Raw genomic sequence first — 14,482 nt, forward strand, 5'->3', positions numbered from 1 at the left:
TCACTCAGGAAGAAGCTCTTCCAACAGGCACACTTGGAGCGATGGGATATATCAAAAGTCCTTGAATGTATATGTACCCTTTGAACCAGCAAGACTAGAAATTTATTCCAAGGGAATCATTAAGGATGGATGCAAGGCCTTTGCTGCAAAGATAACTAATAGAAAAAAATGGGGACAACTTAAATGCTCAGCTGTAGGGGTTTAGTTAAATAAGTCAGTCTATGTGCAGTGAGATACTAGGCAACTACTGAAATTATGTTGCAGATTAATACTTACTGGCCTGGACATATGCTCAGGATAGGCTGTTCTGTTAGAAAAATAGGTTATACAGACAGTGTGGGAGGGCTAATCCTATCTTTATTGAAAATGTGTGCAAATGCTTAGAACAAGAAGGGATTTATACTAAGCTCTTAATGTTTTTTTTTTTTTCTCTTTTTTCTAATGATGGGAGGTTTAAAAATTTTTTCAGCTATCTAGATTTAAAAATCATGGGACAATCAATATATATTATTTCTGTATTGAAGAAACCCATAAAGAAGTTATTTTTAATTGAAAAGGGGTTCCTATGTCCCTCTTTTCTCGTTTCCTACACCTTCTCCCCCTCTTTCTCTTTCCCTCCCTCCCTTCATTTCTTCCTTCCTTTCCCCCTTCTTCCATCCATCCCTCCATCCTTCCATTCCCTCTTCCCTGTGTCTAGACCTGTACAGGGACGCACCCCCCTCCCCCTTCTTTTTGGCCTTGCTGCACAGCTTGTGGGATCTCAGTTCTCCAACCAGGGATGGGACCTGGGCCACAGCACTGAAGACCCAGAATCTGAACCACTAGGCCACGAGGGAATCCCCTAGGATGTTCCTGTTCTGAACATCCTGCTGGGGCCAAGGTCTTCTTGTTCTAAACTGTGCCTCGTGGTTTGGAAATCTTGAGAAATCGTAAGATTTCTAGACTAGGTCTTTCCGCCACACCTCCTGCCTCACTCATCAGAAAAGGAAACCTCCTCTGTGCTGAGCAATCAGGATCTGATGTGCGACCTTTTCCAGGGATGTTTACATTTTTAAAAAGGAACAAAGAAAGGGCAACCGTAAGTTCGCACGTTGTGAGTGGTGGCTGTGTGGAGCTGTGTGGAGCGCCATTCTCAGCCCCCTTGCCCACCTATTCACTCCTCTGCCCCTTGCCATTGACGCATTCACTCAACCTTGCGTGAGTCCATCATTCTTATGAGAGGGAGGCTTGCGGGTGGGAGGCCTAAGGTACCCTCTTCCCTGTGCTCCCTCCCTGAGCACACCCATACTTTGCCCCACATGTTCCCTATTTTTGGGAGGGGGAGGTCAGCGATGGCCTGCAAGGGGAGAGTCTCCCCTATGGTTCTCTGCTCCTGGTTCTACACGGGGTTAGGGTCCTCTGAGTGCAGGCCTTAAGGTTACCTCCTCTTTCCTTTCCCTCCCTTGCCTCCGCTCCTCACCACCCAACCCCTCTTGGTCCCAACCATGCCCCCTCCTTACCTCACTGTAGGTCTGACTGGAAGGGAAGAGGGTTTTAAACGTGGATCCAAACCCAATGATGTTGAAGAGGCAGGTTGGCATGAGGCTCTTAAGAGCCACCAGCATGGCATCCTAATAGGGAAGGAAGGAACTTTTAGGGTTCCAGAAGGGGTTCTTCCCTTGGCCACCACAAAGCGATGTTCTCATACCAGCACAGAGGCAGCCTCCAAGGTAACCTTTCACCCTCTGCCTGCACCTGATATCGCTTCCTCCCCCAGAGAAAGAAATTCACTGATGCTGACCAGAGGCTGGGCCAAAGCCATCATCATAAAACTCCTCATCCGTGTAGCAAGTCTCAAAGCCATTCTATTAGAGTTTGCCAGTTCCATTTCACCTCCTATGACCCTGAGCGGTAAGGAAAACCGGAAGTACGCATTCCCTTCCGCCAAAACAAAATTGACATCTAAGGGAGATACAGGGCCTGGTCTCGCTGGCCATGGAGCAGGCTTCTGTCTGGCTCTCATCCAGGGCCTTTTGGATCAGAACCGCCCCCCCACCATTATCATGAACTAGGGATACATTCTTAGGAAGAGTCTCTTTAGCTCCTCTGTTGAACGCCCAGAATGTACTTTACGTGCATTACCTCACATAACCTTCACAATAACTCTGAGGCAGGCACCGTATCACCCTCATTTTATTCAAGAGAAAACTGAGGCACAGAGAGGGGGAGTGGCTTGTTTGTGAGCATCTGGATTGTAAATCAGTGGAGCCGGGACTCAAACGTGTCGCTCTGACTCCAAGCCTGTGAACATTAAAGAGTCTGAAACTATTTGACCAGGCAACACCAGGAGGCCTTCAGCAAGGTATATTCTAAAAATAATGACGCAGAGAGAAGGTGGAGGTGACACGTGGGAAGATGACGGTATCGATGACGATGATGATACGACGCAGTGATCAATGTCAAGCAGTCACTATGTGCTAAGCACTGTATATTATCTCTTTTCCTCTCTATAATATATATTATAGCATAGTGGTTGAGAAGATACACTGAAGTTAAACATATCTGGGTTTCCATCTCACCTTTACTAACTTGACCTTGGGTTAGTTATGTTATTTTTCTGAACTTCAGCATGGCACACAGTAAAACATTCAGTAAGCGATTATTATTACCTACCCTGTCAAATACATATTAATAAAAATACCTCTATTTTACAGATGAGGAAACTGAGGAATTGCACTGGATCATAAAACCTAAGAACAGGGCTGAGGCTTTCAAAGCACAGCACTGAGATATTCAGTCATGTTGTCTCTGCCTTGGCACAGGCTCGGGAATGAGGGGCTTTCCCCCACCCTCACGGAGTTTATTGATGGCATCCCAGGGATCTCGGCATAGCTTCACAGAAACAAACTGTTATACTCCAAAATCTAGACGGAAACAGTTGCAAGTAGATACTGGCAACGTTCACACCATATGGTCTTTCAGGCTCCATAGCCCTGCAGCCCCTCTCCCACCCTGCTTTGCAAATATTAACATCAATGTTCTGTCCATCTCCTTCTATTACTTGTGTCAATACATTTTGTTTTTCTGCAAAAGAAGTCAATCTCTGTTTATTTTTTCATTAGCTGCTAATGTGTATTGCTGCTAGCAGGAGACTCTGCTGATCCCTACAGACTGTCTCTGCTCACACCTATTACAATTTTTAAAGCCATGTTTTTGGCAGCAATTGGTAGCTGAAGAAGGAGACCAGCTGCAGGAAATTAAATTGACTGAACTTTGCCTTTTGGCGTGACTGTTTAGATTTCTATTCTCTCTTATATCCCGAAGCCTAGCTTTTCCAGAAACTTCAACCTAATGGGCCACTGAAAGACTTAAGCAATCCCCAAATGGCCTCATTGTCAATGGGGAAAGGGACAGTGGCTTGAGTAATTTCTGTGACTTTTTCTAACAGGGGCACGTTTATCAGAATGGGTTGTGCCAACACAAAGCCATTTGTGAAAGGATGACCGTGAGCTCCCCGAGCTGACCTGGAAAAAGAAAGCATGAGTGACTCCAAGGGGACAGGGACTGACACTCGAATCAGAGTTAGAGAAAGCTATTGTCAAGGAATTCTAACAGTAGGTCTTTAATTCAGGAACTGGATTTTCATTCATTAACAAACTCCATTGAACTGGTAGTAACTGCCTGGAACACCAAGCTGAGAAGGATATACAGATTGAGACCAGGCTCAGCATTGAAAAAAAAGTCATGGTCAATTATATTTTTATTTTTGTATGAAACAGAGATGAGTATTTTTTAATGATAAAAGGTACAATTCACAAAGAAGATGGACATCATAAACCATTGGAGATCATGGTCAATTACTGATGTCTGTCTGGGCTTGGGAGAGGGGGAATGGAAGGAGGTGTGACATATGCTTGCCCTCCCTGAATGAATCCTCCCTTCTCATCAAGAATAAACGAAGCCCAGAGTTGAGAATCAACTTGTCCAAAGCCACATAGCAAGTCTGTGGCAGAAGTGACCCTGCAACCCAGGCATTGCTTTTCCCACAGAGCTATGAAGCAAGAATAACAATCAGAGAAGAGAGCTTTTCTTAGTGGAAGAGTCTGTATAATCCCCTGCCAGCAATGTAAGGAAAATGAGCACCAAGTCAAGACAGAAGGCTCAGGTTCTTGCACCAGCTCTGTGATGTTGGAAGAACACTTAGCCTTCTGTGAACTCAGTTTCTTTACTTGGAAAATGGTGGGGAAAGAGGATTAAATGCTCTCTAAGAGATGTTTTAGGTATATGATCCCATGATACTCTAAGGTAACTGAAGAGATGTCTTACAAATTGGTACAGTTGTGGAATGGAATACACATGGCCCCACAGGCCTGATGCGTGCTTCAGCACTCTAGCACTGTGGACAGCTCCCCATCTTGCTGCTGCCTTTGATGGTGGGTGGCTGCTGCTGCTGCTAAGTCGCTTCAGTCGTGTCCAACTCTGTGCATCCCCAGAGACGGCAGCCCACCAGGCTCCCCCATCCCTGGGATTCTCCAGGCAAGAAGACTGGAGGTGGGCAGGGATGGGGAAAAGGTACCAGTCCTGCACCTGAGTGTCAAGAGGCCTCAAACAGGAGCTTGGATCTGACATATGACTGCTCTGTCATACTTCAAGAGCAAACCCAGTCATGGCAAGGCTGAGGAGACCTCATGGATCCCACGTAACCCCCCCCTCCCCACTCCCTGCTGATCCTGTTGCCTGGAAACAAGAGCCTGCTCCAAGGACAAGCTAGGGGGAGGGATAAAATTTCAGGTGACAGCAGAGCCCTTTCCTTGGTCCCTCACTCCTTGCTCTCTTGAACTGTAATCCTTTACCTAGTTCAGTAAACAGCAACCAAGGGCTCTTGATGCACGAACACAGAGCTAGACCCCATGGGGAGAGAGAGAGGAAGATCTGCTCTTTCCCCTCAATAAGGGAATTATTCCAGAGAAGGAGGCAGACATCTGTGCAACTGAAAATACGAGGAAGAGTTGGATAATGCCATAATTGAGGTGAATGATCTTCTGAAGGAGATGGGCTGCTTCTGGATGTGTGTGTGTGTGTGTGTGGGGGGGTTATTCTTCTTTCACCTGCACTCCTTCAGAACTCTCCAAAGCATCAAGACCACACTCCCAGGAGCGCTTGGGTAGCAGGGCTACGAGCCTCACTGGACTGTGAGTTTCTGGTTTTTCTGTTTGGTTTGGCCATGCCAAATGGTGTGTAGGGGCTTTGTGCTCCAACCAGGGATTGAAACCCATATGAAAGCGTGGAGTCCGGCCACTGGACCACCAGGGCGTTCCCCACTGTGAGCTCCTGGAGGGCAGAACTGTATTTGCAACCTGCCCTCCCTGGGGGCTCAGACAGGAGAGCGGCTGCCCGCAATGCGGGAGACCCAGGCTCGATCCCTGGGTGGGGAAGATCCCCTGGAGAGGGAAATGGCAACCCCCTCCAGTACTCTTGCCTGGAAAATCCCATGGACGGAGGAGCCCGGTGGGCTACAGTCCACGGGGTCGCAAAGAGTCGGACACGACTGAGCGACTTCATTTCACTTCACTCTTTCCAGACAGTAAAGAATCTGCCTGCAGTGCAGGAGACCTGGGTTCCATCCCTGGGTCAGGAAGATGCCCTGGAGAAGGGAATGGCTACCCACTCTGGCATTCTTGCCTGGAGAATTCCATGGACAGAGGAGCCTGGTGGGCTACAGTCTGTGAGGTTGCAAAGAGCTGGACACGACTGAGCAATGAACACTTTCACTCTTTCCGGATTTCCAAGCATCGGGGCTTTGCACATATTAGGCATTTGAAAAAAAAAAGGAAAGATGAATCAAATCATTTCACTGGATTCGACACATTCCTTGATGGCGGGGGCCATATCTAATGAACCTCTGATGTCACATGGTAGAAACAGACAGACAGATAGGGGTTTAATTTTAGACCATGACCTTGGGTACATTACTGAAACTCTCAGGATGGGTTTTCCCATTTGGAAAACGGTGACAACTGGACCAACCTCACAGGATTACTGTCTGGATTAAACTCCAAGCTGTGCATTAAGTGGCTGCACAGAGCCTGACTCAGAGCAGGTCCTCAGCAAATGCTAATTTCCTTCCTCTCTTCTCTATATCCCTCTCCACTGAGTACTTAGTGAGGCGTTTTAGCCAGAGCAGGCACTCAACAGAGCTGTGGAGAATTCCAAGGGGAGTTACTGATGACTTCATCCTTTGAAAATGGACAGCAGTTAACCTCTGCTCATATCACTGAGCAGAGAGATCTCTGTCTAAACTGATAAAAAAAAAAATTGCTCGTCATGTCTCTTAGCCAGAGATAGTCACTTAAGGAAATGGCTCAGGTGTGGAAGGAGGAAGTGCTGAGAAGCTGGTTACCCTGGAACCCTAGATCCTGGGGGTGGGGTCCTTGTAAAGGTACCTTGACGCATTGGATGTTGGTCCCATTCATACTGCCACTCCTGTCAACAAGGAAGATAAACTCCCCGCGGGTCTTCCTCAGGTTCGGCTGGACCGATTGGAGGTCGGGACAGAAGTTGAGCATGATGACGGAATGGTGGGGGATGTCCTTGTGAAGGCGTTTCCGGATGATTTCTGTCTAGAGGAGAAAGGAGAACTCTCACTTGAGCATTCAAGGGGCCCAGAGCTACTCCTGGGGGCTCACCCTGGTGGCCCCCATCACTCTCCAAGTTTGATCAGAATCCCACTCATCCTCTGCGTAGAAGACTTCCAGGAGGACCCTACCTGGCTCTTCTGCTAGATGCTCACAGGTTGCAATAGCGACAGGGACTTTGGAGGCAGGAAGACCCTGGGTTTGAATCTCAGCTATCACTGTCCAGCCGTGTGATGCTGGGTCAGCCCCTCCTCAGGGTCTGTTGCTTCTTTGGAAAGTGGGACAAATAAGGCCCATTTCTCAGGGTGGTTCTGAGGGTGAACTGGGCTGGCCTGCAGATGGGAAGGCCCTGACACACGTGCAGGCCCTCAGCTGAACAGCGGTTCCTTTCCCTTTCACATCCAGGGATAAGCCCCTCTCGGGCCCACCTTGGCTTCTCTGGTTTACCGACTCTCTCCACTGATAGACTTCCCACTCGCGCTTCAAGCCTCACCTCTTTGGAAATCCTGCCCCCATCTTCAGTTCAGTCGCTCAGTCGTGTCCGACTCTTTGCGACCCCATGAATCGCAGCACGCCAGGCCTCCCTGTCCATCACCAACTCCCGGAGTTCATTCAGACTCACGTCCATCGAGTCTGTGATGCCATCCAGCCCCCATCTTACATGGACTTAATTACCTAGTTTCCTTGCCCATGAAATGAGGACAAGAGTACAAACCTCACTGAGTTGCATGGACTAAATGCGACACTTCTAGGGCACCGCTCAGCAGAGTAACTGTTGCCGGACAGCAACCATGGCCACTCTTGCTATTTGCCGTGGGGACCCAGGCATTTCTCACACTGTGAGTTTTTTGCTCATCTCTCTGTCTCCCCTCTAACTTGGGGGCTACTTGAAGGCAGACCATGCTTGAGTCTCTTGCGTCTCCAGGGCTCCACGTAGAGCTTGGTATAAAGATGGGCTCAGGAAACGTTAAAGGAAGGATACCACCACGATTCTGTATCTTTTCATGGATTCTCTTAGCTGGCCTTGTCCTGCTGCTGCTGAACTGTCTTTGACTGTTGCAGTCATCTCCGCACCAAATCCCGTTTTCTCCGTCCTCACTGCCACCCTCTCTCACCACCCCATCTTTCTCCGTCTCTGACTGTCTCTGTGTGTACATGTCTCTCTGTCTATTTCTCAGTGTCTCTGGGCCCCTTCCTCAGTTCAATAGATGACATCATCACCTGCCCAGTGGTTTAAAGCAAAGACCCAGGAGTCATCCTTGACCCCACCCTCTTCCTCATTCTGTGTATCTACTCCCTCGATAGATGACCGCCAGTTCTGTAGCTCAAACACCTTCTGAACGCGCCCTCTTCCCTGTCCCCACTGTAAACACCCAACTTGGGCTTCCCTGGTGGTTCAGATGGTAAAGAATCCACCTGCAATGCGGAGACTTGGGTCTGATTCCTGAGGCGGGAAGATCCCCTGGAGAAGGGAATGGTAACCCATTCCAGTATTCTTGCCTGGAAAATCCCATGGACAGTGGAACCTGGCGGCTACAGTCCACGAGGCTGCATAGAGTCAGACATGACTGAGTGACTAATACTTTCACGTCCCTTTCTTTTTTCAGGACCTTCGCCTGGACCTGTGCAAGAGCCCCTTCCTGGCCTCCTTCCTCTCCTTTTTTCTCCCTGTGATCTGTTCCATACAGAGCAGGCAGTGTGATCATTGTTACTCTCTTGCTTAAGCAACAGTGTCCTCTCATTCCCGTACCAGGGCCCCTCATGAAGCCCCTTATGGATTGACCCCTGCCTGCCTGTCCACCTCGTGTTTGCCCCACACTTCAGGCCACAGGGGGCACATTTCTGTCTTCCAAGCACATCACCATTATTCCGCCTCCAGTTCTTTGTACATTCTCCCACGGTTTCACAATCCACCAGGTCTCGTTTTGAGATAAGCTTCCTCTAAACACTTGGCGAAACAGCACCCAGGACTCATCACTCATTATCCTATCATCCTGTTTTAGGTCTTTCACAGTCCCTGGTCCTTGCTTAACTGATCTTGCTCATCTTTTTGCTTCTTGTCTGTTTCCCTGGGCTAGAGTGTAAGCACCAGGAGGAAAGGATGAGACACTCCCGGTCTTCCCAGGGCCTAGAACAGAGCCTGATGCCTAACAGGGCACTTACTGTCTGTTGAGTGAATAAATGAGCAGATGAATCTCTGGGCTTTTCTGTCCGTTACTGACCTGTGTATCATTTTTTTATTTTTCAGCCTGTCTCTCTTTTGACTGCTTCTCTCTGCATCTCCATCTGTGTCTCCCTCTGTGTCATTTGCCCCCACTTTGTTAAATCACAGTTTTTGACAGCTCAGCCCACCCAGCTCTCCCTGATTGATGCTTCTGGGTGCTCACCTCCCTCCCTGGTGAGGGATTAGGTCCTCCCCTCCCACAGGGAGGTCCTTAGCCAAAAGCTACTGCCCAACAGGGCTCTCTAGATGACAGAGCCCGAGGCAGCAACGGTCACATCAGTGACAGGAGCCTGATTTTTGCCTCTCGGAGGGCCGGGGGTGGGGGCCTCAGGCTCAGGATTCTCTGATGTCTCCTTGAGCTGCCATTATCCAATTACAATAAACTCATCACTTCTTAGCAGCTGCGGGTTGATGCCTGTCATCCCTGAAGCTCATGAGAATACAGGGTATTTGCATAACCAACCCAAGGTGGCAAATTAATTCTCATTTGCTCCGGCGGTCCCAGAGCTAATTGATTTAAGGCTTGGTAGGCAGGCAGGCAGGGAAACTCACTGCTGACTCCCCCTGCTGCACGCTGCAGTTCTCGGAGCTCAGTGGCACCCCGGCATTGCCACCCCTACTCTGAGAACCCGGCTCCAGCCTCTTCTCCCAACTGACTCATCTGGGGGCACCTCTGGGAGGGCAGATGTTTCCAGCAGGGTCTCCAAGGTGGGGGTGGGCACTGAGCCATCTGTACCTTCCCTGTCCCATCCCCCATCTCCCTCCAAGCCGGGGCCTTCGGGTGGGATCTCTACCAAAGGGAAGGATGTCAGCTGTCGGTTTTCTCGGCATTCCTGTCTGTTCCTCTCCACCGCCCTCTGCCCGTCAGACCAGCAGGGGCCGGAGGGGCCCTTACACTCAGCACAGCCACCCCACATGAGTGGGGCGGTGTCCTTAGCCTCAGTGTCACGAAAGCCAACTCCCTTTTCCCAGCTCACCAGTTATTGTGGGTGCTAAGCCGCAGTTTTCTCCCCTAAAAAGGGAGATGATAAAAAACAGTGTGCCCTGATTCTTGAGCCTACCTTGGCACTCAGGACCCAGGGTGGTGTGTGGTGACACCAGCAGGAGGGAGACTGCGGGGGTAGCTTATGGCTGAGGCTCGGCATCTTCTTACCCCCCTTCCCCACCCCCAGCCCCTGCTGAGGACCCCCTTATCCTTTAACTTCATGGGGGAGGGGCGGGCTGAGGGAGAGGGTTTCTCTGGTTTCCCTGGCTCTGCCTTTATTCTTTACCTAATAGCAAGCAATGATCCCAGAGGAAGGCAAATCAAGAGACCCATTCAGCAGGTGGGTAAAGGGAGGCCCAGAAGTAGAGATGGAGCTGCGAGGGCACCCAGCATAGGGCCTTGGTGCCTTTCGGGGGCAGACTATCCTTAAGAAGTCCAAGGTTGTTTCTGCCACCAGCCTAAAATTTTTCCAGCTTAGGCACCTTGATGGTCTTCCCTGATAGCTCATTGGTGAAGAATCCGCCTGCAGTGCAGGAGACCCTGGTTCAGTTCCTGGGTTGGGAAGATCCCCTGGAGAAGGGAAAGGCTACCCACTCCCATATTCTGGCCTGGAGAATCCCATGGACGTACAGTCCAAGGGGTCGCAAAGGGTTGGAGACGCCTTGGCGACTTCCACTTTCATGCTTTCAGGCACCTGGATGGCACCAGGAGCAGGTGGCCTGGCAGGAGGTGGGATCGTCAGCTCACTGTTCGACCTCGGGAGAGTCACCCCACCCCACCCTGGGGCCCAGGCTTTTCACTGGCCCAGCGCAGGCCTGGGGCCCAGAGCCACCCCGGTTCTGCCACCGGTGACGCTGCTCAGCCACTCTCACCTTTCGCTCTACGCTGCTGCCCTTCTTCATCCCTTTGATGAAATCTGCTCTTCCCTTCAGGTGCTGGTCAAACTCCCCCAGGGTCATGTCCCCTTTCTCCGTCAGCACATGCGGCACATGGGGCTCTGCAGAGATGAGACGGCACTGTCCAAGCTTGAGGGCAATGCGGGGGACCTTGGTTGACAGGTGGATCTTCACTGTGGGGAGGACTCCCAGTTGGAAGAGGGGGATGGGATCCCTGGCCGCTTGAGGCGTGTGAAAAGACTCCTTAGCTGGGAGTCAGGAGAGTGCGTGACTCGACTTTACCCATCTGTAAAATGGGAGTGATCCTGGGCTCTAATCTTTTTGCATCTTGACATTCTATGAATTCTTAAAGAGATAAAAGAGTTGCTCCCTGGGGGTTCAGAACTGTTGGGGTCTCACCAAGCTTAGGTGTTCAGCTGGCCTGAGAGCAAAGTGCACTGATGGGTGGATGAGACAGTGGGGCCTCGGGAGCTGAAATGGGGCAGGAGACACTCAACTCTGCCAACTAGAGCTGCGTTGACACAGAAGCAATTAGTTGGTCTCCTCTCCTCTGCCACGTAGCCTACCCTCTCCCTGGCCACAGGGCGGAGGGGGGCAGCTGTCTGTGTGCCCTGGGATCAGCACCTCCTCCCTCCCACCGGCAGCCTCGGGGGCCCCCGCTGGGTGCACTGTACCGCTGGGGTGGATGAGGATCTCCACGGGCCGGTCGAAGGTGTGTCTGTTGGCCAGGGTGATGATGACGCTCTCGGCCGAGCTTGCGGAAGGGGCGGCGTCGGCTCGGATCTCGTGGGTGGGACTCTCTACCCCTGAGTGGAGCAGAAAAATGGGATAGGTTCAGGGGTCCCCAGAGAGAGAGGGGCTTGGTGGGGGGACCGGGAGACCCAGGCCGGAGGTGACTGCCACTCCAGCCCCATCAGGGGCTCCTGGCCTGCCGGTGTGCGAAACTGTGGACAGCCCTTCTCGGTCTCCCCGTCTGCAAATTGGGAGCTTAGCTAGGTCGGATAACCTCTCCTGCCCTGACCCCGGGACCCAGTGCGGGTTAAAGGGGTGGCTTCCTCTCAGGCCACAGAGACAAAAGGAGCTTCACGCTCCATCAGAGGGCACTCCATAAACGCCTCTCGTGTTGGGATGTCGGCTTGCTCTGGGAGAACACTCATGGACCGAAACCACCTTCTTTTAAAACCTTGACTGGGAGGGGGAGGGGAACCATCAGAACAGGGGTGCCTGACTCTGGCTCCCAGTTAGAATCACCTGGGAGCTTTTCAATGTTTCTGGTGCCCAGGGCTCTCACCCCAGACCAGCGTCATCATCAGAAGCTCTATGGTGGGATCTAGGTGGCTGGATTTGGAAAGTTACCCCACTGAGAGGACCCCCACCTCCACCCCAGGGGAGGACCCGAGAAGCATCTCTGTGGCTGTGGGCTCCTGGAGAGGACCTTGGACCTCTGACTTTGGACTTTGGACTGCTAGGCCCTTGTGGACATTTCCCCAGGGAAGCCATCGTAGGGGGTGGTGGGGCCAGTCTTGAAATCTGTCCTTGGGAAAGTGTCCTGTCGGGCGGTAGGTTGGCCGCAGGCTGTCATCCACCTGGGCCGGCCAGCTTTCCCTCCTTCCCTTCCTCTCCCCACCCCGGAACCTGGAATCTGCTTTCCACCCCCACTGGGGTCTAGGCAGCTCTGCTCACCTGCAAGCAGGCAGGGGCCACGAATCTCCAGCTGGAAGTTGAACTCGTATTCCATGGGGTTGGACACGTCGGTGTCCAGGAGGGTCGACAGGCATAGTCTGTTCCAGGAGTCCAGGGCCCGGCTGCCAAAGCAGTGCTTGTCTCTGCTGGGAAGGAGGCCGGGAGGAGGGGAGGGGGAGGAGACTCAGCAAGATGGGAGCACTGGCCTCAGTTCCCACACTCACACTTGGCAGAGCGTACATCCTCACCCGGGTCTCTCGGACTCGGCCGTGGGACAGTTCACATAGCGTCGCATCGTGTCTGGAATCCCTGCTCTGTCTCTGGGAGCTGGGGACCCCTGCCTGACCCACTCCTCCTCTGAGTCTTGGTTTTCTCGTTGAATAGGGATCATGATGACGTAGCTGTCTCTCGTGAGTGCTTAGCAAAGTCATCTGGCCCTCTGTCTGTTATCCCTCACCCGGGCTCTCATCCCGCTCTATTTCCCTCCCTTCCACGGCCTTGCCCTCTGAGGTTTTTGTTCTGAATATGCACAGAGCATTGTAAGAGACACCATGACATTTGGTTGAAAAATGGCATTGTGTTAGGAATCTCATTCAGCGGCTTCCCGTTGTTTTCCACCCAATGCTGTGTTTTAAAGGTCTGAAAACCAAAGTCTTTGCTGCTGCTGTGATTCAGCTTGTTTCCCTGGTGGCTCATTGGTTAAGAATTTGACTGCCGATTCAGGAGACTCGGTTCGATCCCTGGGTGGGGACGATCCCCTGGAGGAGGAAACGGCAACCCGCTCTAGTATTCTTGCCTGGGAAATCCTATGGACACAGGAGTGTGGCAGGCTACAGTCCACGGGGTCGCAAGAAGTCGGATGTGACTTTGCAACTAGACAACAACAATGGTACGACCTGAGGGCCTCTGTTATATTGCCCTGGTTTCTTCCTGCCTCCACCTTGCTGCGTCCACAGGCCTCCCCCAAGAAGATCCTCGTCTGTGTGCCCTTTCTGGATGTATGGAAGGATTTCTCTGGGATCCCTGGGTCAAAGCGCACACATCAAATACTGCCAGATTACTTTGCAAGGTGTCTAGGCCCGTGTTCACTTCCACCGGCAGTGAACGAGAGTTTCCCTCCTCACCCTCACTAACATTTGGTATGGCCTATTTTTCTTACTTTTTCCCATGTCACTCTATCTAAGCCACTTTTTCCTTGGAATTTGATGCAGGCAGGTGTCTGCAGCCCCCGCAGTCCCAAGGGTGCCTCTGTTAACTCTTTTCTGCTAGAGTGGGCAGGAATCAAAAATTTATCAGGGCCACCTCAGGGGAGCAGTGCACTCCCACGCATCTTGTTCCTTGACCCACTGAGGTCTGAATGTCCCCAGCTCTGCTAGGTCCTGCCTCTCAAATGTACCAGGCTTGCATTTACAAACACACTATGGCAGCGTTTGCACAGCTGACCCACGAGCTGTGTCCCCTGGCCCGGCACTGGCTGGTGTCAGCAGCTTCTCTGTTGTGCCAGCAAGTGTCCTCACCCTAGACTTCGAGGCCCTCCATGATCTGACTCCGGCACTCCTCTCCCATTTGCAATGTTCATACGCGCCTTCCTGCTGCTCTTCAAACACACCAGGCCTGGCGCTGCCTCAGGGCCTTTGCCCTTCCTGCCTGCTCTACTCCTGGCTCAGAATGTTCTTCTCCAGATGAGGTCAATGGCTTGCTCCCTTCATTCAGATCAGGCCTCAGATGTTGCTTCAGTTCAGCTCAGTTGCTCAGTTGTGTCCGACTCTTTGTGACCCCGTGGACTGCAGCAAGCCAGACCTCCCTGTCCATCACTAACTCCTGGAGCTTACTCAAACTCATGTCTGTCAAGTCAGTGATGCCATCCAACCATGTCACCTTCGGTCGCCCCCTTCTCCTCCTACCCTCAATCTTTCCCAGCATCAGTCTTTTCAATTAGCCAACTCTTCCCTTCAGGTGGCCAAAGTATTGGAGTTGCAGCTTCAGCATCAGTCCTTCCAGTGAACACCCAGGACTGATCTCCTTTAGGATGGACTAGGTTGGATCTCCTTGCAGTCCAAGGGACTCTCAGGAGTCTTCA

The 14,482-nt window shown here is 51.5% G+C and overlaps 1 protein-coding gene across 1 annotated transcript in view; it reads right to left on the reverse strand.

Annotated features, from left to right (window-relative positions):
- VWA5B1 (von Willebrand factor A domain containing 5B1) overlaps positions 1 to 14,482 on the reverse strand; it is a 46,962-nt gene that overhangs the window by 26,409 nt on the left and 6,071 nt on the right. The window contains exons 4-8 of the mRNA XM_052635975.1: positions 12,403 to 12,548; positions 11,394 to 11,525; positions 10,696 to 10,820; positions 6,423 to 6,599; positions 1,500 to 1,610 (exon numbers count right to left, since the gene is read on the reverse strand). Coding sequence (XP_052491935.1) covers positions 1,500 to 1,610; positions 6,423 to 6,599; positions 10,696 to 10,820; positions 11,394 to 11,525; positions 12,403 to 12,548 — 691 coding nt within the window. The remainder of the gene's footprint in view (positions 1 to 1,499; positions 1,611 to 6,422; positions 6,600 to 10,695; positions 10,821 to 11,393; positions 11,526 to 12,402; positions 12,549 to 14,482) is intronic.

This window comes from Budorcas taxicolor, chromosome 2 (genome assembly GCF_023091745.1).
Source record: "Budorcas taxicolor isolate Tak-1 chromosome 2, Takin1.1, whole genome shotgun sequence".
Taxonomy (NCBI): domain Eukaryota; kingdom Metazoa; phylum Chordata; class Mammalia; order Artiodactyla; family Bovidae; genus Budorcas; species Budorcas taxicolor.